The sequence below is a fragment of the Quercus lobata genome, chromosome 2 (assembly GCF_001633185.2).
Source record: "Quercus lobata isolate SW786 chromosome 2, ValleyOak3.0 Primary Assembly, whole genome shotgun sequence".
Taxonomy (NCBI): domain Eukaryota; kingdom Viridiplantae; phylum Streptophyta; class Magnoliopsida; order Fagales; family Fagaceae; genus Quercus; species Quercus lobata.
Window position 1 is genome coordinate 51,970,421 of NC_044905.1, and position 27,739 is coordinate 51,998,159.

General features: G+C 36.3%; 1 protein-coding gene across 1 annotated transcript; it reads right to left on the bottom strand.

The window, feature by feature from the left end:
- Positions 1 to 14,084: 14,084 nt before the first annotated feature.
- On the bottom strand, positions 14,085 to 21,631 carry LOC115975816 (ubiquitin receptor RAD23c-like). The gene is made up of 12 exons (XM_031096815.1): positions 21,382 to 21,631; positions 19,641 to 19,802; positions 18,258 to 18,311; positions 18,044 to 18,147; positions 17,892 to 17,939; positions 17,505 to 17,682; positions 16,310 to 16,450; positions 16,171 to 16,236; positions 16,024 to 16,071; positions 15,818 to 15,924; positions 15,648 to 15,726; positions 14,085 to 14,500 (listed from the first exon to the last, which is right to left on the bottom strand). The coding sequence occupies exons 1-12, from the start codon at positions 21,445 to 21,447 to the stop codon at positions 14,384 to 14,386; spliced, it is 1,170 nt and encodes a 389-aa protein (XP_030952675.1). The 5' UTR covers positions 21,448 to 21,631; the 3' UTR covers positions 14,085 to 14,383.
- Between the last annotated feature and the right edge of the window lie 6,108 nt (positions 21,632 to 27,739).

Below are 27,739 nucleotides of genomic sequence, written 5' to 3' on the forward strand. Positions count from 1 at the left end.
GGAAGAATTAATGCATGGACATGTTGTAATGCTTATGCATGAGTACTCTTTTTCACCCACATGTCACTTGCGTTTGGGGTGATTTCCTTATAAGATTGGGTACGGGAGTTAGGACTTTCAAACCTTCGTGTGAAACTTTCCAAGCAGTTGGTGAATGCACCAATCATATTCATCACGTTCATCATTCTGAGATCACCGTTTTGATCTCTTGATGGTTCACCAGCCCAATTTCTTCTATCATTTCTAGGTTCTCGTGACCTTTGAGGAGTTGCACTATTCATTGCTCTCAGGTTTTGACAATTTGGTCGAGTATGCCCTTGAAGTCCGCAATGATGACACATAATTTGATCTAGGACCTCTTTGTGGTCATGGACAAGACTTGGCTCGGGATTCAGACCTGCCCACAGATTGATTACGTGAATTCAACAACCGTTCGTTTCCCACATTTCTCTTCTCCTCTATCTTGGACTTCTCAGTAGTAGGACCAACATCAGCTGATTTTTTGGCCTTTATAAACTTCACTTCTTTAGTGACATTTCCAGATGAGCTACTTCCTCCAGTATATCTCAATCCGGATTTGTCTGAAAAGCTCTTTTGAGATGAAATAACATCATCTAGCTTCTTGGTGGTGACCCTCTCTATTTTAGCATTTGCTTGCACAACCTCTTACTCAAGAAATCTCACTTTTGTGTAAACTTCTAACAGCTCACCGTTCAGTGTTTCTATCTCACATTTGGCTTCCCTATATCGAATTAGGAGACTTTTATAGTCCTCCTCTGCCTTCTTCATTTTTCTCACAGCTGCCTTGGCCACCCTTGTGTACTCACCCGACTTCTCCAGGAGTGAGTTATAATTCTCTTAAAGATTGGCTGTGCTTTCATCTTCTTCAGCATCTGATTCTTCAACAACTCCCAATGATTCTTCATCACTATGTTCTCCAAGGTCTCGTACAAGCAGATTCAACTCGTCTGAAGACTCAACATGGGCAATAGTCATAAAAGCTGAATAGTTCCCCTCTCCATCACAGCTTTCTTCAGAATCTTAGGTGGATGAATCCGAGTCACTCAATGTCGTGGCATACACTTTGCCTTTCGATTTCAAATAATTCGGACATTCTTTCTTAAAGTGTCTATGCCCGTTGCATTCGAAACAAGTGACACCTTGTGTAGATTGAGATTCTTTTCCATCTTTCTTTTTGAATTCCCTTTTCTCCCTTCCTAAACTTTGGAATTTTCCTTTATCACCAAATTTGCCATTATTCTTGAATTTCAAGAATTTTCGGAAATTTTTTACAAAGTATGCAACATCTTTGTCAACCACATCTTCTCCCGATGAGTCATGGTCTTCCACCTTCTCATTAATGGTCTTAAGAGCAAGAGATTTACTCTTCCGTTGATTGGGCAGCGACATTTCATAAGTCTGAAGAGAATCAACCAGCTCCTGGACTTTGATGTCATCAAGGTCCTTGCTCTCTTCAATCGCTGTTACTTTGGCACAAAAACTTTCCGGCAATGATCGAAGGATCTTCCTTACAATTTTAGAATCCTCTGTTTTCTCTCCCAAATTGAACTTGCTTACAATCACCTCATTCAGCTTGCTATAGAAATAGTCAAAGGACTCATCCTCACTCATTTTTAACTCCTCAAACCGAGTGGTTAGCATCTGCAGTTTGGTGTCTTTTACTTTCTTCGTGCCTTCGTAAGTGGTCTCCAATATCTCCTATGCTTCTTTGGCAACGGTAATGTGAGAGATCCTGTGAAATTCATTTGGAGACACACCACAGAAAATAGCATTGAGTGTTTTACTGTTAGCATTAGATGCAGCGAGTGCTATCTTATCCCATGTGGATTTCGCTTCCTCAGGCCTGGTCCAACCTATATCAACAGCATCCCAAACTGATTCATCAATGGAACATAAAAATGCTCTCATGCGAACCTTCCAAAAAGCATAATTACTACCATCAAAATATGGAGGTGCATTTAGGGATTGAGACCGATCCATCTCAATAGGGAGTCAAGGATCACACAATGGTAATGAAACCACTAGAAGTGTACCCGCTTTGATACCAATTGAAAGTTCAAATAGTGTAAAAACACCCTTGAACGTTTAGACCCCCAATTTACAAATTAACCAATTCAAGCTTTATGTCAAACAACTAGTGTGCGGAAAATGAACAAAAGCTATAAAACAGAATTGGAAAACTATATAAGCCAAATTAAAATCACAACCCACAGCAGATAATAAAAGGCAAAGATAAAAGGGAAGGAAGATGCAAACACAAAGACAACACGCGATGTGTTATCGAAGAGGAAACCGAAGCCCTCGGCGTAAAACCTCTCCACCGCCCTCCAAGCGGTAAACAATCCACTAGAAAATGTAGTTGGAACACATGGACAGCAATAGACCCTCCAAGCCTAATCTACCCAGTGCACCTAAGCCCTCCAAGCTTCTTGTTCTAACGAGGTTGCGCCGAACCTTTTTCTTTTCTAGCTTCCCGGATTCCACTACTTGACCATAGTATCAACCAATGTAAATTGGTTCCTTCCTAACTGCTTCCCAGAACACCAAACAGCCCTCTCACAGTAATGGAAATGGTGAGAATAAGGTTTTGGTAAAATGCCTCTCAAGGATTTGACAATGGAGAGGAAGAGAGTTGAGGAATTTGAAGACTCTAATGTATAGATTGTAGATGAATCAATCTTGTTTTACTCTAGGGTTTCTTTCTCAAAATTCTCTCTAGAAGCTCTCTTTCATTTGTGGGTATAAGGAGTATTTATACTGGGGTGAGAAGAGAATGTGAAACGTCAGGTTTTTTTCAAAACAGGGGTGGCTCGCGGCTTGGCCTCGCGACTTGACTGAGTCGCGAGATAACCGTATGGCCAGTTGTCCTGTTTTGTCCTGTAGTGCTCTAGCTAGCATGACTGTTCACCTTCTGGCATGCTTGCCACGTGTGCTGCACCTGGCGACTTGCAGCCGCGAGTCACCCGCGAGATCAAGCCGCGAGTCTCTGTTTGTTTGCACACTCTTGAGCATTCAACACTCTATCTCACTCACTACCCTTACAACAAACCCACTTAAATACAGGGTTACTAAATGCTAAAATACAAGCAAATTTGGCACGGAATAAAGCCAATAAGATGGTTGATTAAATTCAACTTTACACATTTTGATCCATACTTCAATTTTGGAGGTCAGGAATAAATTGCTGATGCACTTCAGCTTGGTCTGCTGAAACATTGTACATAAATGAATTAGCAAGCTGCAATCCTAGAGCAATTTTATCCATTATGCCACTTGAGGTCGCCACTAACTTAAGCGTCAAAGTGCCTAGGCCGATGCCACCCAAGCCATCTTTTGCTTTTTGCAGGTACTCAATTGAGTTGTGTGTATGCCACCATTTTCCCTCTTCCTTGTGTGTGTGTGTTTGTTTCTCAAAAAAAAAAAATATATATATATATATATATATATTAATATTTTTATATATAAAAGCGGAGCCTCATGTGAGATAGCATTAAGTTCTACCATGTGTTCTTTGAAATTTTTTTATTTATTTAGGCTTTCACTTCAACAAAGTTTGCATTTATATCAAAATACTAGTTCATTGAATTAGCCAATAGAGTTAATACATATATTTTAGTTGTGTATTAATTATTTATATTAAATGAATTTATATGATTATTTTCATAAATTCAATATATAAGAAACAATATTTATTTGGAATAATAATAATAATAATAGATTTAGAATCTGAGATTGGTCCTCATGTTTAGTTACTTTGACAACAATTGATAAAGAAGCCATAAAAAATTAAATATTTGTGAATTCACTAAAATAAATTTTCATTATATAGATTTCCTAATTCCTTTCAATGACATGTAATATATATATATATATATATTAGTTGTGCATTAATTATTTATATTAAATGAATTTATATGATTGTTTTTGAAAGCTCGGATTTGTGTAAATACGCAAGAGCTTGTTTAGACCCCCAAATTAAATTTACGGCTAGATAACTTTTACTCTAACTTATACTAAGTGCAGAACAAGAGTAAAGAAGTGCAAACGATTGTTATCACTACCCTAAGCCATATTTATCCATTATCAATAATAAAAGGAAAGTTTAAGAGTAGGGAATAGAGATGCAAAAATAAGATAACACCGAGACGTGTTATCGAAGAGGAAACCAAAGAACTTAGTGAAAAACCTCTCCGGGATCCTCCAAGTCGAAATCAATCTACTAGAGAATAAAGTTGGAGTACATGAATAACAAAAGAACCTCCAAGCCTAGTCTACCCTATGTACTTGAGCCCTTCAAGCTCCTACTACCAACTGACTTCTCGGAGCCTTATCTTTTCTAACTTTCTGAATCCCGCAATTTAGCCCGATTGCATCCGCCAATGAATGGCTCCTTCCAATGCTTCCCAACAGCACCAAATTCTCACTTTACACTCAAAATGGGTGTGGTAAGTGTTTAGGCTAGCAACCTCTCAAGGATGTAGAGATGGAGAGGTAGGAGTTGAGGAAAATCACAAGGAAACGTGTAGATGATTGTGGGTATAACAATCTCTAACTCTCAAGTGTATTTTCTAGGGTTTTCTCTCTGAAAAAAACTCTTTGCAATATGTGGGTAATGAGGGTATATATAGCATGAGTAAAGACTTGGTAAAGCAAAACTTCACTTTTTGTCAAACAGAAAGTTTCAAAGGTTGGCCTTTCCCGCGAGACACTCACGAAAATCTCCAGCCTGCCATGACTCTTCATCTTCCATTCATGTGCTCTACACGTGGATTTTTCGTGGGTAAACTTCTCACAAGACACTCACAAAATCCACTTCTTCATCCTTTGAAGCTTGAGTCTTCACACTCTCTCATACTCATCCCTTACAATTTGAAACATACAGGGAAAAATGATTGAAGAAATTACAATCAAATTTGGCACGGAACTAAAGCCAACACAAAATAGTTGTAAATCACAACTTTACAATCTCCCCCTTTGGTTATTCCGTGACAAAAACCCTAAATAGACTTTAGGCTTAAACGTGAGTTTAGAAACATAGGCAAAACTCACTCACACCTAATTCTAGAAACTGTGAAGCACTTGTACCATGTACACCTGTATCCTGGAACACTTGCACATACAACAAACTTTCATTAAGCTCACAACAAGTAGAACACAAGGTACGTATAGGAACAAGTAAAATGCGATCAAGATACCAAAAGAATCGTAAGCTATAAAACATAACTTGATCAAACATGAACAGTCATTAAGAAATGACTACAATGAACATTTATCAAGTAAATGATCATCTGGACACGCAATGCAATTAAGAGCAATGCTAAAATCAATTGCATGTCCAACAAGCACATGATGCATTAAAGAAACTAAAGCTAAAAGCATTAGATAGAAATAAGCATCCAAACGACTATAAAAACCAAGATACACAATAGTACTAAAGAAAAATTAAGTTTTAAACTAAAGTACTTCAAAGCTTTAAATGAAAGCATTGTAAATACCCAAAAGCTATAAAACTTAAAGTAAACTAGAAACCACCAAAATAAACCAATGTATACTAAAAAGTTCCTTTGCTACTTCCCCTCAAGCTGTACTCCCCCTCAAACTACTCCCCTTTTTTTACTAGAATGGCCAAAGAGACTAGAATGTATCGGACTCCGAATCTGATGCCGGCTCCTGCCTCAAGTTTCTCATCATGTCATCAATTTGAGACGAGAGGGCAGTGATTTGTCCTTCAAGGTAGGTGAATTGAGATGTGGAGTAGCTGATGTGAGAAGATAGCATAACATGCATGTCTACAACCCTTCCGAGTAGATGATTAAGGCGATTGGGAGCTCTTACGCGTGCTTGGGAAGAAGGTTATGCAGTGTCCTTCGGAACTAAAGTAAAATGCTCAATTTCCTCTTCAGTGTCTCCTCCTTCTTCAGCTGCATCATCTCTTGGAATTTGAGAGACACCTATAGTTGGTCTTGGGATATGAGCTTTGCTTTGGATCATGGTTTGCGCACTTATTGGATCTTCTTTTTGCCTCACTTGAAGTCCACTAGGAATCTTCACCCTTGCCCTTGTGATAAGAGACATGACAAGCCTTGGAAATGGTAGAGTTAGCCTTGAATTTCTTTTTGTGATGGATTTGGTGAAAAGGTGGTAGACGTGACTACAGATGTCGATCTCCTTGTGTGTGAAGAGAAAAAATAGAAATATGGTCCTCGGTGCTGACAAGTTCGTCAGGTTCCTAACCGGGTAGAGGTTAAAGATCATGATGTAGGCCAAAGTTCGCATCTCCAGGGGTGAACAGAATGGTGTGCAAGGCCTTCTTGTTGAGTTGTCCACCAAGGATTTCCACAATGGGTTCTAGTTTCTCCCTTCTCTCGTCATATTGTAGAGATGTGTGTGGAGTCGTTGGTCGAATCTCCAAAACATCTTGAATTGAATCCCTCATGATTAAGAACTCTCTCCCCCTTAGCCAACAGTTGATGTGATCACCTTCCACAATGGCATTTGCGAAAAATTCTCGAATGACATATATATTATTTATACATCTATATTTAGGGGTGGGGTGAAAATTATTGAAATATTGAAGAAAATTAATAACAATTTGCACTGCACCTCATGTGGGAACTTGGCTAGTGACTTATAAATCCAAGATCCACATAATAAACATCAGATGTGGGACTACATTTTGATGCACTGTTCAAGATTCACTTACTAAACATCTAATGTGAGACTGCAATGTGATGTAGTGTCCCGAGCCACATGGCATTACCAGATTTGCTCCAGTAAATACCATTTGTAATGACACGAGGAGAGCTCTAACCACATCTGCACTTATATATCAAAAGAACTAGTTACATTGCAATTCAAACTCCTAGTAATCATTTATAAACCCAAAACCCACCTTATAAATACCTGATATGGACTCAGCATGCGCCCACACAACACACACTCAAACAATCTACAAGACCATTGGCAATCCAATCCAAAGGTTATACAAGACCACTGATTCTTCGTAAGGGCAAAAACTTTTATAATAGAAAGTACTTTCATACCTGTTTTGATAAATTTTTAATTGAAATCCATTATAAGAGATTTAATAACATTATTGAGATTTTGATCCTATTTGATTCTTAAAATTTTCTTTTTGAGAGAATGGCTTATGTTAGTGCTTGCCTGTGCATGGATTCAGCCTACGAAAGTGCCTAGCAAGTCCAACATTGAAAAAAATAGTTAATGTGACATGTGACGTGCGTGTAATCTTTTATTCATTTTGAAAATTTTAATCGAAAATTATTTTTATGGTTCATTTATAATACTCATTACTTGTTATTAAATTCAAGAAATTAACTTTGATTATATTACAAGATATTAATTATATTTGAAAAATTAATTTTGATTATATATTATGTGTCAGTAAAATCAATTAAAAAATTTAAATTGTTGGTTAAATATTACATTACCTCTTTACATTCTTCATACTTACAAAATACTAGAAGATCGGAGATCTATAACTATTTTATTTGTAAAATATTTGATCAAACAGTAAATAGTATCCAATTAACACAAAACTCACCATGAGTATTAAGGACAATAAATGTGTAATTCAATGGCTCAATCCAATTACGTGTTATTATATTGTTTGAAAAAAATAAAAATAAATATATATATATATATATATATTACGAGGCTACTGAGACCAAGTTTGCCTAAACTGAGTTTCAATCTTGTTAGAAACTTGGTGTTCTTATTTCTCACTATCTCCAAGGAATAACTTCATTGAAACGGCAAAGCGAATCATATGCTTGGAAAATAAGTTGCTTAATTGGAGATAGCATTATCGGTGATAAGGAATTTAATGAAACTTGGTAGTGCATCGGAGGAGTTGCCAGTGGAGAGAGCCACCTTGTATTTGGCTTCTACAGCCATAACACGAATCTCAAGTAATCCATAGGGATCCTCATAGCTTTTTTTAAAAAAAATGAAAAGTTTTATATGATCTCACTCAATAATTTAAACAAATGACATTATATGAGTGGATTGGAGGCCATGTTAATCAATTCATGATGTGGTCCAATGGGAGTATTGAATAATTTCTCCAATATTGAGTGTAAAGCCAACTAAGATTTAGGGACTTATTTGCTCAAAGTGACTACTTCCACAATCCACACTACCTCTTAATATATGTTGTTGGGTTATAGATTGACCCCGGTTAATTAATTAGGTCAAATTACAAGCAAATTGTGGAGACACACACAAACCAATAAATAAACTAAAGTGTAATTTGTTGACTAATGGGAAAAATCTCTCACAAAGCAAAAACCCTGGGTTATTTTCAAGTCACCACTCCCAAGAATCACTAATCAAGAATCAAGCAGTTACAGATATACATAATCTTATAACTACCCTGGAATATCCCAAAGTACCAACTTACAGTTAAACCTTCACTCCAATCCCCAATTGGACTTGATTCTATAGAGACTTTTTCCCTTTTTGCATGGATCCCAATATGCGACTAACTTCTCATCACTAATATTTGTTGTTGGATGCAAAGTTCTTCACTTCAATACACATTGAAGATCTAAAAGCACTTGATTACAAAACCCTAAGACGCATAAAAAGGCAGTAGTTTCTCCAAAAGTATATGAGTTATCTAATTGAGTCTCTATATTTTTTATGACTTTAAAATAAAGTTTTTATACCCTCTAGGAGTTTAGTAAACGAAACCCCAATAATCCAAGCTATCATGGGCAGAAATTCTAATCTAGGAATTCTGGATCTGCGTAGCTCGATAGATCAAGAGGTGTCAAGCTAGTGTCAAGGTCCATTTAATCTTGATAGATGCTAGTGTAGAGCTTGTGTCAAGACTAGTGTCAAGGTTCGCTATTTCAGCTTTTCTTCACTTTTATTGGTTCAATATTCATGTCTTCAATGATATCACTTGTTTTGATTACTCAATATACTTCATGATATTTTAAACACATCTTAGATCTACCAAATTACAAGTAAAGTGCATTTTGTCAAAGGATAAGCCAACACATGAAAAATATGGCCATAACATATGCCATCATTGAAAATTTGGATATGTACTTATTGAGCTTTAACCATGTAAAATTAATTATGACACCTAAAAATTTTAATACTTTACACTTTATTTGTCTTAGCGCTATAGAAAAACACATCCTTAAGGAAATGTGACTTGTTTTCCTGAGCTACTCAAGGAGGTAATTCTAATCAGGTTTTTCTTATCAAGGATGAAATCATATTGCCATTTTCTTAGGAAGAATTGCTTTGGTAGCAAAGGTCGAAGTCTCACTAGCTTAAAGATGATGACCAAAATACTCGGTTTTTTCACAGTCGAGCATCTCAGCATTTTAGGCGCAATGAAATTAACAGGTTGAGTAATTTGGATGGCTCCCGGTGTGAGGAGGATGATCTAATAGCTGACAAGTTTGTTGATTTTTATCAACAATTATTTTCTATATCAATCCCGAGTCATCTAGAGGAAGTGTTGGATGCCACCCCTCGGGTTGTCACAGTGAAGATGAACAAAATGCTGCTAGGTGTTTTTTCCAAGCAAGAAGTTGATATAGCGGTGAAACAAATGTCCCCTCTAAATGCTCCAAGACTATACAGCATTCCTCCTCTTTTTTACCAACATTATTGGAGTAGCATTGGCAATGATGTCTCCTAAGTTGTCCTATCCTATCTAAATTCTAGTAAAATCCTTCCTAACTTCAATCATACTTTTATTACACTAATTCCTAATGTTAAATGTCATGTACATGTTACTGAATTTCGTCCTATAGCTCTCTGCAATATTTTTTACAAATTGGTGTCTAAGATTTTGGCAAATAGATCGAAAAAAAAAAAAAAAAAAAATATACCGACATCATCTCAGAATCTCAAAGTGCCTTTCAAGTAAATAAAGTTATCTCTGATAATATACTAGTAGCTTTTGAAACTCTACATCATATGAAGACCAAGAAGATGGGTAAATGTGGTTTCATGGTCAAGCTCGACATGACTAACGTTTATGATTGAGTGGAATGGAATTTTATGGTAAAATTAATGGAAAAGATGGGGTTTTAAGAAAAATGGACAAACTTGATTTTGAAGTGTATTAGTACAATCTCATTCTCATATTCTATATTGGTGAATAGGGAACCTAGAGGTGACATTCAACCTACAAGAGGAATTAGACAAGATGATCATCTATCTCCCTATCTTTTTCTTCTGTGTTCGGAGGGGCTCAATAGTTTAATTCAGAAGGCAGTGTTGGTGCACCTTTTCTTTACGCAAAAATGACCCTCAAATTTCACACATTTTCTTTGCAAACGATAATGTGCTCGTTTGTCATGCTGAGGTAAAGGAAATCCAAGTTAATCAAAATATCCCGGATAGATATGAACAAACTTTGAGTCAACAACTGAATAAAGAAAAAACCCACCTGTTCTTTGGTAAGTCAGTTCTAGAGACTTCAAAAAATGCCAATTAAAGATTTATTGGGAGTTCCTGAAATTAAAGAATATGAAAAGCACCTGGGGTTTCCGACTGTGGTTGAAAAGAATAAAGGAGCTGGTCTTAATTATATTAAGGAGAGAGTTTGGAATAAATTACAAGGGTGGAAGAAAAAATTATTATCTTAGGTTTGGAGAGAGGTTTTACTTAAGATTGTAGTTCAAGCCATTCCGACATTTATGATGATTTGTTTCAAATTACCAATTGGCTTGTGTCATAATATTGAGGCTATGATTCATAAATTTTGGTAGGGTCAGCGAGGTGATAGAAGAAAGATCAATTGGAAAAATTGGAAGACTATGCCAGCCTAAAAATAGAGGAGGGTTGGGCTTTAGGGAATTGAGTAAATTCAATGAGGTGATGTTAGCTAAACAAGTATGGAGGTTGTCTAATGATATTTATTCTCTCTTCTACAAAGTTTTCAAGGCCAAGTACTTTCAAATGGAACTATTTTTGAAGCAAAAGAAAAATCTGGATCCTATGCCTGGAAAAGCATTCTTCAAGTGAGGAAATTAATCTTAATGGGTGCAAAATGGAGGATTGGGGATGGGTGCACCACTCAAATTTATAAGCATGCTTGGCTCCCAGGTGAAGGTGGTGGAAAGGTGGTATCTCCAGCCTCTTTTCTGCATGAGGATAGTGTTGTTTCTGACTTGATAGATGTTGATTCGAAATGGTGGAACTCTCAACTTATTGACTAGCTGTTTTTTTCCTTTTGAAGCTCAGAAAATCAAATCCATCCCTCTGTGTTTTTCCCCCTAATATGATGTCCTCTGCTGGCCGAATTCAAACAGTGGCTTCTATACAGTCAAGTCTGGATACAATCTGTTGTGTGATTCGGAAAATAGAGAGCTGGCCTCAACTTCAGATCCTGGAATTTCTAGTCGTTTTTGGACTGGTTTATGGCGTCTAAAAATTCCCAGTAAGGTTGAGTCCTTTTTGTGAAGAGCTTTCTCTGATTCTTTGTCCACCATGAAGAACTTGATGAAGAGAACAATAGTCACAACTTCTATCTATAGCCACTGCAACAAAGAGCCTAAAACCACTCTCCATGTGTTGTGGTACTGTGAGAAGATTACCTCAGTTTGGCAGCAAGCCTTTGGGGTTTTAAATTCTGTTTTTTACTCTCTAACCTCTTTCGCAAATCTTCTTGATTTAGTGAGCAGCTCAAACTTCAATCCAGATTTGTTTACGATGATTTGCTGGTTTATTTGGCAGAAAAGGAATAAAGCTAGGGCACATGAACCTGTCTTGCCCCTTGCAAATATTCCAGCAACAACCCGAGACAACCATAGGGAGTTTCAGAGACTTCAACTCAAACCTCATGATACATCCAGACCAAAGCAAGAAGTTTGGAAACCACCCGATACGAATACTTGGAAGACTAATTTCGACGGGGCCATGTTTGAAGACTTAAATGAAGCAGGCATTGGCGTTGTGGTTCGAAATTCCAAGGGAGAAGTCATGGTGGCTTTTTCTGAAAAGATTATTTTGCCTCCTACTGTGGTTATAACCACCTTATTCTGGAAAGATTATCCTGGAAACTATTACAACTAGAAGAGCTATCCACCTTATTCACGAGTTAGGCTTACCCAGTTCTATATTCGAAAGTGATTCCGAGATCTCTATCAAAGCACTCCAATAGAAGAATTCCCTGCACCCTTCTTTCAATCACTTGATAAAAAAAGCTATTGTCTTCAGCTAGTTCTCTTTAAAACTATCCTTTTTTACATACTCTTAGGCATGGCAATGCTTTGGCACGTGCTTTAGCCAAGAAAACGAGATTTTCTTTCCTACTACAAGTCTAGATTTTTACAATTGTTATGTTTCCGATTCTTTAAGTATTAATTTAGTTGCCAAGTTGGCATTTTCCTCAAAAAAAACATTATTATTTGGCTTTCATAGAAAATTATAAATGTTTTATGTAGGTGTGGTAGTGACAAAGGTTAAGGGTGTCCATGCCACCCAGTAAACCAACCCACGCACCTTACTCGCTCGCCACCCTGAACCGACTACTTTGGCTGTTGGCTACAGGTTTCCACCCTTAGAATCCGACATTGGTAGGTCGATTGGTAGGTTTCCTCCTCCAAAACCCGAGCCACCCGACTTGACTTGACCTTGAAAACCAAGAAAATTTGGCAAAATCAAACATTTTCTGCTAATAAATTTGTCTAGATCCACCAGATTAGACAAGATCTCAACAGATCTAGTGAGACCTCCACTAGATCTAGTGAAATTTTGTCAAATTTGGGCAATTTTGGTCGTTGCTTCGAGGTTGCTAGTTTTGATTAACCCGATCTACCCCCAACGCATGATCTGACCAGTCTACACCGACTCCCTCACCAATCGACGAAGGGTTTAAAAAAATTTCACCAAAATTTCACCTGATTTGGTTGGGTCGATTGCGGGTTGGGCACAAACCCAACCAGTGGACACCTGTAACAAAGGTAATGGTATAGGTTGGTGCAATAGTGATGGTGTTATGGTGAAAGTAAAGGTGGTTATGGCAAGCACTGACAACAATGTTATGGTGGTGATGGATTGTCACAACGGTAATGGTAGGGATAACAAGGGATGTAGTGTGATGATAGTGGTGGTGATGACAATTGTGGTAGTAGTGAGAACACCTAAAGATAATGTATAGTTGTGACAGTGATAATATTGACAATGGTGGTAGTTTCAACAAAAATAAAATAAAGATAACAATGGTAGTGCGATGGCAATAATGGTAGTAGAATGACCACACCAATGGTGATCGTGATGACAAAAATGGTTAGGATTTTAATGATGTTGTCAATCATATAAACAAATAGAGGATGTAAGGTACAAGAAAGTGACTAAAAAAATAGAACACTTCTAGAGAAACATAAAACTTTTTACTCCTTTTTAAATATGGAGCAAAAAATAGGAACTATTGACTTTTCTTTTCACTTAGCCAAATATGGTTTAATTACATATTTAATCCTCAATCTAAATCCTCAATCTTTGCCTTGTGTTTCAAAATCATCCATAAGTCCTTATACTTTTAAGTTTGTGTCAAAAAAGCCCTTACTATTAGTTATTACTTTAACATTGAGTTGAAATCACTCAGCTAAATCTAAGGATTAAACCTTCATAGAAAAACATTTGCCATTATTGATTTTTGTTTTTCACAGTACCAAATAATAGAAAAAAGTAAAAAATAAATAAATTAAAATAAATGAAAAAAATGAAAAAAATAAAAATAAAAAGGAAAACGGAACACTAGGATGCACCGGATGGAAAATCGGTTTTTATTTTATTGATATATATTTTACTTAAACCTCGTCTTTAATTTCGTTCTTGTTTGTGACCCCTTTTTCCTTTTTCTTGTAGAAATATTAGGTCATAAGCTTTCATAGGTTCAATTAAAGCTCTCTTTATTATGTAGAGATTTAGAACAAGTGATATCCAGACTTCGTTTGGGATATAATTTCACACCAAACAGACTTTCTCAGCTAAATTTGGTTCACACCAGACATCAACTAAAATTTGTATTTAGTGTTTCATATGCCGATAGATTCTTCATAGAAATGCTAATGTCCATATGTCTTATTGCCAGCTATAAGATCAAAGAAATCCGGACAGGAAAAAGAGAAACCGTTATTTCCATATTCCAACAGAAAATTTATATAATATGGGACCCAATATTTAAAAAAAGAAATCTGGAAAATGTGCTTGAAAGGGGGAGGCATGAACAACTTGACAGCGTCTCTACTCCAGACTCCACAGAACAAATAGGTGGAATAAGACACTAAAGCATTAAAACAAACTCGACCAACATGGCAGAGAAGTCTGACTTTAAAGAAAAATAAGAGAATAAAAACCACTTTGATCAGTCTTCAAACTCATGCATATGATCTAAGAGATAGTTAGCTGCCAGCTCTTCGTTCTTGTTGCATGCAAAGAAAACCTCCAATACAATTGCTCGATCAAAGCCCATTGCTTCAAGCTGCAAAACTTTGCAACGTTAGTAAAGACCGCATGAATAGTCAAGTTTCACACCAATTCCTCAGATAGTTTGACTTATAAGACTAAAATAGATGGATTAAAATCCTATATATTATTATTACTGAAATCAGCATATAAAAATCAAATCATAAACAGACCACCCGTTCAGGTTGTATTTGTCCCAAATGTATTAGACAGTATAGGCGGTTGGCTGCTGGTTACCAGTCTTCAAACCAACCCTTATCAGTTAGCCTACAGGTGAGCTGCCTGTCACCCGCCTAACCTGTCCTGCCCTTATACACCACCCACATCCCTAGGCCAGCCCCGCTCTCATTCAAAGCTTCTAATTGCCCTCCCTGACACCAACAGATCTGACACTGGCAAACCCACATCCAGCAACAGTTTACCAGATCAGCAACCAGCAATGAAATCACTGTAATCGACTGCCTATCCAAACACTCAATCCGATCAACTGGTCCGATTGAATCAGTTGACGGCAGGTCCCCTCCCACCCCCCTCCCCCCCCCCAAAAAAAACCATGCTCAAGTCAAGTGGCAGATTTATTCCCCACCCAAGCCACTGACCCTTCATTTCTCTCCCTTGCCATTCAACCGCAAACCCCACCCATCAAAACTGCTGCAAATGCAATCAACTGCAGATCCAAACACTTAATCCAGTTGAGCGGTCGGCTTGAGTCAGTCGATAGACAGTTTTGTTTTTCCCCACCCAATGATGCTCGGGTCAAGTGGCGCTTTTCTCCCTAACAAAACCTGACTGATCCATGATCAGCCCTACTTATCCAATCGATTCTTTATGTGACAGAATAATAGACTATACATAATGTAGTATGATTGTGTAACACTTAATTAGAGAAGGAACACATTATAAAACTTGATAAGAGTTTGAAGGCATTAGAGCTATTTCCTATTGCTGCTTCTCACTCTTAAGTTAAAAGACAACAGAATGGCATACCCAAAGCTGCAGTTGAATACAAACTTCAATACAAGCATCAAATCTTATAAACTTTTGATCATTACCAACAACAGCAACAATGCAAAGTCAGTAACAAAATTCCTAACATTAATTCCAAAGCAACAGATTTTTTTTTTTTTAAAGAGCAGATAAAAAACAAGAACTGACAAACTTACACGTTCAATGGCCTCACGCTCCTCAGGTGTGACAGTCACAGCCTGTGGCATACCTGAAGGTACCTGACCGAGTAGGTTCCTGATTATACATTAATACATAAATAAGTGTCATGTGAATTCAACTACAAAAATAAACAGAAGCAAGTGCTAACGCATAATAATCATCTCACCCTTCTCCTTCAACAGGTTCATTTATCAGGCGTAAGAAGTCAGCCTGATGCTCCTGGATAAGGCGCATTAGGTGTGGATTTTGCTTTCCTAGTTCCTGAAGCATAGGCTGCAGCAGAGAAGAATGTCAGTAGTAATCAATGTTAACATAAGTTATTAAATTGATCAAACTGACAACCAAAACAAGGAAACACTCAATAAAGAATACCTGCAATATTTGGGGATTTGCTTGAACCATAGCTCGCAAGGCTTGGAACTGAAATAAAGAATAAATTGCTTTAAAAACCTCAGGCAAGTTGGTATACATGAAAAAGCCAACTTTCAGATTAATAAAAGAAAATTATAGATAAGATACCTGTTGACTGTTACGTAAGAAATCCAAGGTGCCTGCACCAGCATTTGAACCCACAGCAGGAAGGCCCTGAATAAGGAAGACAATAGTCCATAACTTGATTCTAATAAAGCTCATAAATTATTAATCTAAAGATATACACCTGTGGAAACAGATCTAGTGGGTTTGCATTGGGCCCACTAGCAGGTACTGCTGGTTGTGGAGCCTGGGCTGGAGGGTTGACTGCCTGCCCGCTAACAGGAGCTTGAGCAACTTGAGGAACTTCAGCTGGCTCAGGAATTCCCTGAAACATATTAATTTTCAATTTAATCCGATGTGATTACAAATGCATTGTCCTGATTACTTTGATAGCAACAGAAGATTAAATGTGACAGTAAAATGAGCAACATGTTTATCTCAACAGGAAAATGCCATTCCCCATATGATCATGTGTATCTAAATGTAAGTTTAGTTGGCTATTAACTAGTAAAAAATTTAAACTCAAACCAAACATCTACAGCTTTAATTCCCCAGTTTCCATCCAATCATCCAGTTTTTGTTGGTATCACTTAATAAAAGTTCTCCTGTTTAAATTCACCATTTGCTAATCCATTCCTAAGCCTTTCTTCTCCAATTCGTATATCAGCACACCATTGTCCATGAACAATTGCCACAAAAAGGTGGCCCTAAAGCATTCTCTCAATCATAAACCAGGATATCATAGGCCCAACAACAATATCCCCTTCAGTAGACATCAAGATGTGGTAAAAAATTTAATTCGCATAACCTTTTTCTTTTTAAACACAAGTCCAACTGGTAATTCTGTTAACAATTAGAACCACAACTCGGCCTTTAAAATCGATCCAGCAACCAAAATTTAAACTTTTATTTTTACATTCAAATCATTTTAAGCTTCGACACATTCAGATGAATATCCCATACTTTGCATTTCTTAATACCAAGATTCTTAAAAAATAAACTTAAAAATTTTAAATTCCTGTAACGATAAAAATTTTATTTCACATTTTTCAGTGCAGCCTCACTATAGATATCCACAGTGATGGCCAAAACAAATTCTGCTCAATTCGAGGGGGGAAAATCAGGAATGACAACCCTCTTCCCCAGGAAGGATACTTAATCATCAACCCTTAAATACCCTTTTCATACATCTACAAATCTTACAAGTTCTATGCTGATGATGTCATAAGCTCATAGTTAACCGAGTTGAAAACATATAAAATACATATAAAGTTAGTAATTAAGCTTGATGAAAAATCGACCCACAACTGACAAGCTTGATCCACTTACACGGTGAGCCACAAACAGATAATGAAGCCAAAGACTGGGAATGAACTTACAGAATAAAGATATTCAACGGCTCTTTCAGGGTTGTTAAAAGCAGCACGTAAAGCACGGACAACGGTGTCTCGGTCCCAGCTTCCTCCACCCATATCTAGAATCTGTTGAACGGTAGTCTCTAAAGTACTTCCTGCAACAAGATTTGATGCTGCTTGGCCATAGACATCTGATTCTGAACTGCATAAACCCATAATAATAATAATAATAAACAAAAGAATATAGTCAAAGAAATATCATAAAATTCAAGTTACAATTACATAACAATCACATAAGTGACTTGAAGGTCTCTGAATTATAAAATCTAGAAAGAATGGAAGGTCAAAACATATGGTTTTAACTGTTAAGCTTGGGACTTATATTCAGATACTATGATCCTTAATACTCACGAAGCAGGAGGGGCTGCAACAGGAGTGGGTTCAGGGACAGAAGGGGGCCTGCACAATTCAAAAAACAGAAGTAGAAAAGTTAGTTAAAACAATAAGAAGTGGACTGCATGTTTACACCCCAAAAAAGAAAACACTTCAAACAGATCTCTCACGGTGCTGCAGTTGGGGCAGGAGGTTGAGAAGCAGGTGGTGGTTGTGTCACGGTAGGAGGGGAAGTATTTGTCACAGTAGGAGGGGAATTACTTGCAGGTTGAGCCTACACATTTAAGTGGCTCAATTAGATCAACTTCAAATGGCAACACTGACTATGGTGCTGACGCTAACCATATAGGCAGAATAGACATCAACAGCATCATCCATAATTACCTGGCTTGTGGGTGCAGCTGCTGTACTTGAGGTTCCACTTGATGAGACCTTACTCTACAATTGTTTCAACAAGTATTCATTAGCACAAACATTAAAGCAACCAGCAAACCAAATGTCTCTAAGAAGAAGCAACTTCAAGAACATCAAAAGCCTTAAGACAACCCCATAACTCTTTTCTAAGTACATCTTGTGATACAGAAAACCACCATATATGAAGAGTAGATATAAATACACTTGTAAATGACACCATAAAAGTATGGTTTCCAGTTCTTTTTAAGTGGTTAAAACTTGATAACTACAAATTTGTACACCAGAGACATAAATGGCTGTCAAAGGGTAAGACCACATCCAAGTCACCCCTCCTCCAAGGACCCCATTGAAGTGGGACCAACAAAATGACCATTTATTCTAGAGACAAACTATGCCTAGGTTGCATATAATCTTTTGCAGGAACAATTCCAGCACAAATAGAGAATAAAGCCTGTACTAACTAATAAGGCACGAAGCCAATAAACTAGAATTTGAAATTTGTATACTAATAACACTTCCTAGATTGTATAAAATGTCTTATCTTTTACACAGCCAACCCCAGCCAGATAATGTTGTAATTAAATAGGCCCCTAAAATCAGACTCGGACACTCTCTATGAATATAGTAAAAACATTATGGCTAAGAACTTAGGAAAACACATGGATCTAGCAAAAACTAGTTCCAACCGGAGTAGTCCTTTTCTTTTCCTTTTCTAGACAAAATTGAAGCCTAAGAACGACTCTGACTGCACACCAACGTTTGAATCTAACAAAAGGTTCTGTTGAGTTAACAAAGTTCCAAAATGGATAAAAGAATCATATGAGAATGTTTTAGATGGTTCTCTGAAAAATTAAAATAACAAATCGACATGAGGCCTACTGATTCATAGGCCAATAGTGAGCATACTGATAGGCAAATTGACATGCAAATAAGATAGAAGATTTAACAAGACACGCTTGCAGCCATTATTTTAACTACAATAAGTGAATCCTAAATGGAAACAACAATTTTCTGGTATCCATTTGTTCTTTTTACCTACATCTTTCACATCAAAACATAAATCCAGAATTTCCCTTCTTTTGTCAATATAACGTGAATTCTATAATCCCCCTATCAAAAAAAAAAGTGAATTCTATATACCCACCTCCCCCACACAGAGAGAAAAGAGAAATGAAGAAAATATAAGTTTTAGTTTATATATTTTTTAATCATAGTCAAGACCAGCAGAATTTATTCATTTGCCAACTTGAATGGTCTAAAGATTTCTTTCAATAAACTATAATTCTCCACGACTTTCTTTCCTTCCATTTCTACAATGAGAAGGATAAACCCATAGAAGATAATCAAATTAACCTTTGTTAACATGATGACAACAAAACTGTTCTCCGCAACTTTATTTTCTTCTAGCGTTGTGCCATCCTTAAGAACTTTCCCCTGATGAATAAGCATCTGTTGCGCGGCAGGGTAAACATCAGAACCCTGAACTGTCTCTATGCTTTTCTTGACATCAGAAATCTGAAAATAGCAGGAAAAAAAGATCAATTGGAACACTGAGCTGAAAGTCATGATATGCACAAAAAAAAAAATAGGAGCAAAGGAAACACAGAAATAAATTGCACAAGAAGAAACTATAAACCAGTCCATTTGTAAAATTCAGTGAGACTTACACAAATTTTAAACTATAATTTGATAACTTTATTTGCAGTTATAAATGCACCCAGTGGGTCTTGAACCCATGACCTCACCTCCACCTTGCTCTTAGAAGGGGAGGATGTACCATTTGAACTAGAGCTCATTGGCACTATCATTTGATAACTTCACAATGGATTCAATGATGCTTGAACTGTGAAAAATACATGCTTGTGTAAAAGCTTGGGATGCAAGCAAAAATATTATTCAAGAAACTTTATCGAGCTACAGAGGAAGGGAGAGACAATTCCCATCTATTTCATGATTGTATTTCCTATCTTATGTCACTTTTTTTTCACCACTTGGTCTTGTTTTCCTCAAATATACTCACTAAAATTATTTGAAAATCAAGACTGCATCTAACCTATGCTGATGAGATAATTTATGGTTTTTTTACTAGATAGGTATTTTGAAGAATGATCAAGACAAAAAAACATATTGTTAGCTCTAAAGATCAAAGGAAGCAATGCCCCTTTCCCTTGGGCCCACTCAATCATCCACAAAACATCAAAGGGAGAAATTCCAAAGATTGCCACTCGAAGCTACACAAAGTAATAAAAAAAGTAATTAAAACATGGAGATAATTTCATATAGAAATCACTAGGTAAAAATAGTAGGATCCAAAGAAAAACCAACATCATAGAACAGAATGCTTTCCTTGGTAGTAGTAGTTCACAAAGTTAAAAAAAACACATATTCATTTAGCCCAACTAGAGCACTTTTGTTTTTTATGACATGGAACCTGACCAAGGCGGAGACTCTTTGGACCCACCGCTGGGGAGTAAACCATGGATACACGACCCCAACTAGAGCATTACATCATATTCCATCCTTAAATAAACTTAATCAAAGGGTGTATAGGCTCAAACCATCTGCAAAAATATATGTCAATCCCAACTAATAATGTGCCCCCTTTGATATTTAATCAAATTTAATATTGATGCCAGATGCTAAAGCAAAGCACTACAAACTTGCCCAAACCTAATAGTACACGAATTACACAAATTGAACCTCCTTAAGCATAAAATATCTAATTAAACCAAACCACTTATCTACAATTCACACCAAGGCTACAAATTTGCAAAATTCAAGCTCTTTTCTTTTGAGTACAAAATTCAAGCTCTTTTCTTTTAAGTGCAAAATTCAAGCATAATTCACAAAAAACCTAATAAAATTCTACAAAGAAATACAATCAACCACTCGACAAAATACAAAAAACCTAAACTTAGTCTGCACAAGCGATAAAATCGGGAAATAAAACCCTAATTCACGATTAATTCCACCTACAATATCAAATAAAACCCTAATTTCACAACAATCAATCAATTATCAATATAATCGTCACAAAACTGAACAGAAAATAAAATTCTAATAATTGAGAGATTAATAAGAGAAGTATTGGTACCGAGTCTTCGGGTTTCACTTCGATCTCGAAGTGAGTACCCTTGAGAGTCTTCACGAAGATCTTCATCTTCCTCTTCGCTCTACGACACTCGCTCGCTCGTCCGTACGATCTCCGAGTCTCCGGTGAGTCTCCGACGACGTCAAAGCCGGCGATACCTCCTCCAAACACAGAAAGAGAGAGAAGCAGTGAAAGAGAGAGGAAGCCGAAGCAGAAAGTCACTGCGAGAGGAAATGAAAAGCAAAAGCTGGACTCGCTGTTTTTGCTTGTTTATATATATCTACATCTGTGGGTAATGATCAGGTACTACCGGTATATCTGGTAGTACTTTTTTTGTCTAATGACATAGCGCAACGTGGACAATTAATGTAGTTGTGTTGAAACGTGTCGCGATTTAATTGGGCATTGATTAGTGTATGGAGGATAGTGGGTTGGGTTACGTGAGCTTGGAATGAAAGAGCTAGATTCTTGTGTCCAGCAAATTTAACGTAAGGAGAAGTTTTGGTATTTTATCCGTACACAAGTGGCACGCGTGCCTAACCATTTCCTTTCATGAAGGAGGGAGCAGCTTTCTTTTAAGGCCTACCGTTTGATGTTTTGCCATTTTGGGCTTTTGCTGAATGCTGAGTTGAATTATATCATGGATCGTGAAGATTTGATTAGAGGTGGTAATGTTTATAGTAAACGACCTTGACTTGCTTTAACACAATTAATGAATAAATATTGATGGGTAATTAAAAACGATGTGTCAACCATAAGAGTTGTCCAAGAGATCCATGTCCAATATAATCATCAATTAGGGAAGGCGGAAAGAAGTAACACTAGAAAGGAGAGAGGTCGTCTATAATAAAGGACAAGTCATCTACATACAAAAGACCATAGATGACTAATGAACACTTAGTAAATTCTAAATGTTTTCTACAAACCAAGAACGGTTGCACTACAATCCACTATTCCGAAACATAGGGTGAATTTCCCGAAATTCGCTCCATTCTCCTCCCCACTAAGTCTACACATCTCTCACAATGATAATGGCACTTAACAAGTAGACCAACTCCAATCTCTCTATAACACTATTTTCAAACTTGGACTAAACCAGGAGGTCCGACCGAAAAAACCAAGAACCAAGATGAAAACCGATTTTTTAAACATAAAGAACTGGAATTATTGTTAATTCCGTGAACACCTTAAACTAGGGTTGGACTGCACGGTTCATGCCAGGAATTATTTTTAATTCTGTAAACCCCTTAAACTGGGGCTGGACTGCACGATTCATGTAGAACCGGTGGCATGAGCCGTGCAATCCAACCGCGGTTCAATTTTTTTTTTTTTAATAAAAACAACTTAACACAATTCTATTCTACTTAATTAAATTATCCATCTCTTACAAGGAATAAAAAAAATTATAATTAAAATCCTTCAAAGATATTCAACTTTACTTCAAAAATTAATTATAAATTTTAATGTTTTCATGGTTATTATTTTATTTTATTAACTTTCTTATTTAATTATTAAATATATGCTTGAAAATCATTATATTTTCCTCACATTTATAGATATATTAGTCAATTTTGCTAGTTTTATAAATTTAATATCTATATTTAGGCTTTAATTAATTATGACATCATCACAGTTTGACCTCGGTTCAACCTCGGTTCGACCTCAAAAACCTTGAACCTTTCCCTTTTATGGTTCAATGAACGGTCCGGGTTTCAAAACCATGTTCTATAAAAGAAACCAAGCCTCACTAAGCCAAGGTATGCATAACTATTCATCCACTTATAATACTTGAATCCTTGAGAGAAATACTAACTTAACTATTGGAAGGTCCTTAGCCAGTTCAACCCTGGTCACCTTCGATAGTCTTTCTTTCTTTTTCAGGTTGTTGATCCACCATTGAGTTTGGAGCATACGACCTACTAATTTCATCCATCATCAAATATCATTTTCACCTTAATGACTTGCAATCAACTCATTTTTGCACGAACTTATTGCTATCAACTCGTTTTGACATGAACTTAACCATATAAATATAAATATATATATATATATATATATATTTATATATATCAATGCCTTATTTATCCAATATAAATTTTAAACGGATTCATCAGTAGAATTTTAATGGTTACTAGTGGAGAAAAGCTATTACGTGTTAGGTCAACTAAAAATTTAGCCAAGTGACTGACATGGCAGCTCAAACTAAAAGCTGCCAAGCTAGCTAAGGCATCCTAAAGCTCACCAAACCCACCAAAGTCAAACTCCTTATAAGGGAAAATTTTTGAGTATCTCCTTGTCATCTCCAAATCCTTTGCTTTTAATCCCCTACCAGATAAAGAACGATTCTTAAACTTAAGGGAATCAATTAGGTGAAATTAAATCCCTATTATCTTGGACGTTGTCTCCATCAATAATATAAAAACACCCATTGCAAACCCTAAAAGGTATGAAAAACACAAAATGTTTTTTAGATACTTTTCATCTTCCTTCTCTTTGATTGATTACTGACTTAATCATCAATGGCTCCCCTAGCCAACACTCCAGCAAATTTTGGTATTTATTGTAGGGATTCATTAGCCTTGTCAACCCTCTAATCAACTACATTATCAGTTTGGATTTGTCTATGGGAAACAATTTTTTCAACATTTTCTCTCAAATAAAAAAGATAAGACGTTTATAACTAGGAACACCACTTCCAATAAGAGAAACACAAATTAGGAAACTATAACTGATGATAGCCGTGTCACCATCCTATAAGATAGGCTCAATAACCCACCAGGAAATGCATAAGGTGTTGTACTAAAACCAAAAACTAACATAATGTAGAAGCTAGAACGGGACCAACATCCTCCCTTCACCATTTCAACTAACTAGGGCTAAGAATGAAGCCTGAAACTTGTCCCAGAGAAAAAATAAGCAAGGAGATGGCTAATATACGGGCAATTCAGAGGCCACCTCTAAGGTAGATGAAAGGTTGTGAGAGATGCAACAATAGCTAGACCTTATGATGAATGCTTTGAAGGACAAGATGGCTAACACCGTTAATGGGCTATTCTAGAAAATGAATTTACCTTTTGTGTCCAAAATCATAGCAAGTTCAAAATGCCATAGTTGGAGACTTTTTATAGAATAAAGGACCCCGTAGACTACTTGAAGGTTGATAAGGCCTTAATGTACCTGTTGATAGTGTATTTTGTCCACTCTTATTTTGCATGCCAATTTCCATTTTAAGCCAAAAGTTGTAAAAAATATAATTTTGATCCTGGGATTAGGGGGATGCAAAATTAAATGTAATTTTTCCCAATTGAATGTTAGATTTACCAATTTTATGTGACCAAGGGGAAAATTACCAAAATACCCATGTTGACCAAACATTGACCAATAGTAAAAAAAAAAAAAAAAAATTACCTAATTAGTAAATTTCATCATTTTGTGTCAAATTTAATACTACAGCCACCTCTTTCACTTCAAACAATAAAAACCACCTTACTTAGTAACTATTTCAACCCCCAAAAACTCCCAAGAAAGAATTCAAAAAGTCTTAAAACAAAACCCAAAAACCTCAAAAAGAAAACTCATATAATCACATTAATATATCATTTTAATTGTAGATATCACATATAATATATTGATAAACACATATTAAGATTGCGGGGAAAAAAAAAAAAAAAAAAAAACCCTTCTACATAAACACTTACACCATAACCCTAATTTTTTACTTTTTTAGTTACATGTTGGAATTAGAAAAATATTTATACTCTGATCCCTTTTTATTTTGTTTTTTACTCAAAATCCATCATAGGCAATGGCACAAATTATGAGTTCATGGAATGAAGTTCAAAAAGTCTTAGCCCGAATGGAGCCTCCACGTTCCCACTCATGTCCAACCATTGCAAAGGGACAAAGAACCAAATGAAATTGTGTGCAAACCCATATTAAAAAAGCCTTTGTCAAATTATGAGATGGAATACATTGGAATCAAACTTCTCTACCCCCAGTGAAGTCACCACTGTGGGCGCAAGCGCCCAGGCCGAGCAGTTTTCTTAGAAAGTACACCTTGCCTTGGAGTGGATCAGGTGGAAGGTGAAAAATGAAATCGCTACCTAAATTAGGTCTAGGAACTATATATATAGCGCTCTTATGTAAAGGACTGATCTTACTAAAGCACGTGTCTGAAGTTTAGGTATGGGGATGAGAAGGTCTTAAGCACCCAACCCCACTCTACCCGTAGGTCAACCTCCACTTATTGTGTTCCAAATCCTAATCTCATCAAAAAGTCTTCTAATAGCTAGGTTATTTTATACACACACACACACACACTAAGCCTACCCTGACATGCATCTAACACACAACATGACATCTCAATCATATCGCATTCATGGCACAAAGTCCTATCATAAATCTAGCACATATATATCTAAGGGCAACAAGTATATCACAAGGCATTAACATCAAGCATATTCATCATGTTCATTAATCAAGCATATTCATTAAGTTCATCAGCCATATCATGCTCATCATCCAAGTCAAATGCATGCTTATGTAATTATGCATGACTTACCTCACTACATCAAAGCACTTATGCATCAATGCATGTTAATATCAATCATCAAAGCATATAAACGTCAATCATTAACCAAAAAATTAGACATATAAAGCATTTTATTCTACTGACTTTAAAGCTAAACATGTGAAAAATAAACTCAACAAGACCTAAACAAATGGTTAAAATGAAGCAAAATAGATGAAAATAAAGAAGAAACCTATGTTTGAGTTTCTAGGCAAAAGCATGCATTAGCATACATTAAGTATGCGTACGTGCATGAAGCAAGCATGTGTATACTCACCTAGAAACACAATTCTAAAGCACACAATAAATCAAAATTAAACAAATCAAATCATATTCTAAACACACATCAAATCTCATATTAAACCAAGAACAACAAATCATAAATCAAAGCATGTTAATGTTCACACACACACACACACATATCAACCTATTCATACTTAGGATAGAATCAAACACAAAGGATTAAGACTAAACAAATCACAAGTAACTTCTAAGCATGTATAACATATAAGTCAATTAAGAATAATAAGAACACAAGTTATAAAAATCAAAATTAAGGAGGAGCCATGGAGTGAGACTCGCCTTACTTATGGATTACAACTTTGCAAATATTTAACTGACCCCTCAGTGCCTACATAACAAGATTGAATGAAATATCAAGGGAATCAAATAATCCAATAGTTATTAGTTCACAAGGAAAAATAAAATACAACTCTTGAAAAGATTGTTTGAAAAAAGGTTTTGAATTAGATTAGAAAGTAGTTTCTACCCTAATGAGTAATAGAGAAAGTTTTTGAAGAACCAAAAATGTGCATAGTTGTTGTGTGCAGAATATTAAGTGATGAGAGTGTTCTTCAATGAGTTTTAGTGAAAAAGAGCCTTTCTCTAGCTAGATTTTTAGTTGTAGGCATAAAATGATATTTATATGCTTAGAAACTAGGGTTTTCAGGGTTATTTAGAGGGTTTTGGATGTTCCTAAGGGTCTAGGGCTGAGCCCCATTAAAGAATGAAGCTTTGGGCCCTTAAAAATGAAGTTTTGAAGGTATGGCATGCAGCATGCATGCACATGCTCGAAGTATGTCTGCACATGCTTCCAAACATATGAACGCATACTCACCAAAAACCCTAATTTTGACTACACTGATACCCCAAGTTTAAACGGCCATAACTCATTCAATATAAATCCAAAACATGCAAAATATATGTTCAAATTGAAGCCCAAGATGTTTACTTTCCAATGAAACAAACCTCACTCCAAACGTTTTGTGAATGAAAATATAAGATCAAAACGGTGAGAAAATGTCATTTTTTAACATCGTTTCAAAGTGATTTGAGCACTTTTGAGTTGTAATTGTTTCCAAATTATCAAAATAACTTCAATTTCCTTTTGTAGGAATATCAAGCTTATCATTGTGACCAAGAACTAAATTTTATTAATTGGGTACAAAATGAGGTATCTACACCCTCCTCCTAGAAGTACTAACCCACCTGAACCTATAACACCTATTGTTGATGCATCACTTCCTCTACTGCCACGTACACAGGCTAGTAAAGACTCATCTATCCTATGGAAGAACTTCACTTAGCTGACTAGTGATGATCCCACGTACCCAAAGTCATATTGCAATTACTATAAAAGCAATATAATTTCCACGGTAAGAGAAATTGGACTTCAGGCATGTTGTTCCACATGGATTTTTATAAAAAGTGGCATTTTCCTTGTGATGAGAAGCAAAAACTGTGTCCTTCCAAGCTAAGAAGAAAGGGGATAATGGTGTGACTGAGCTAATG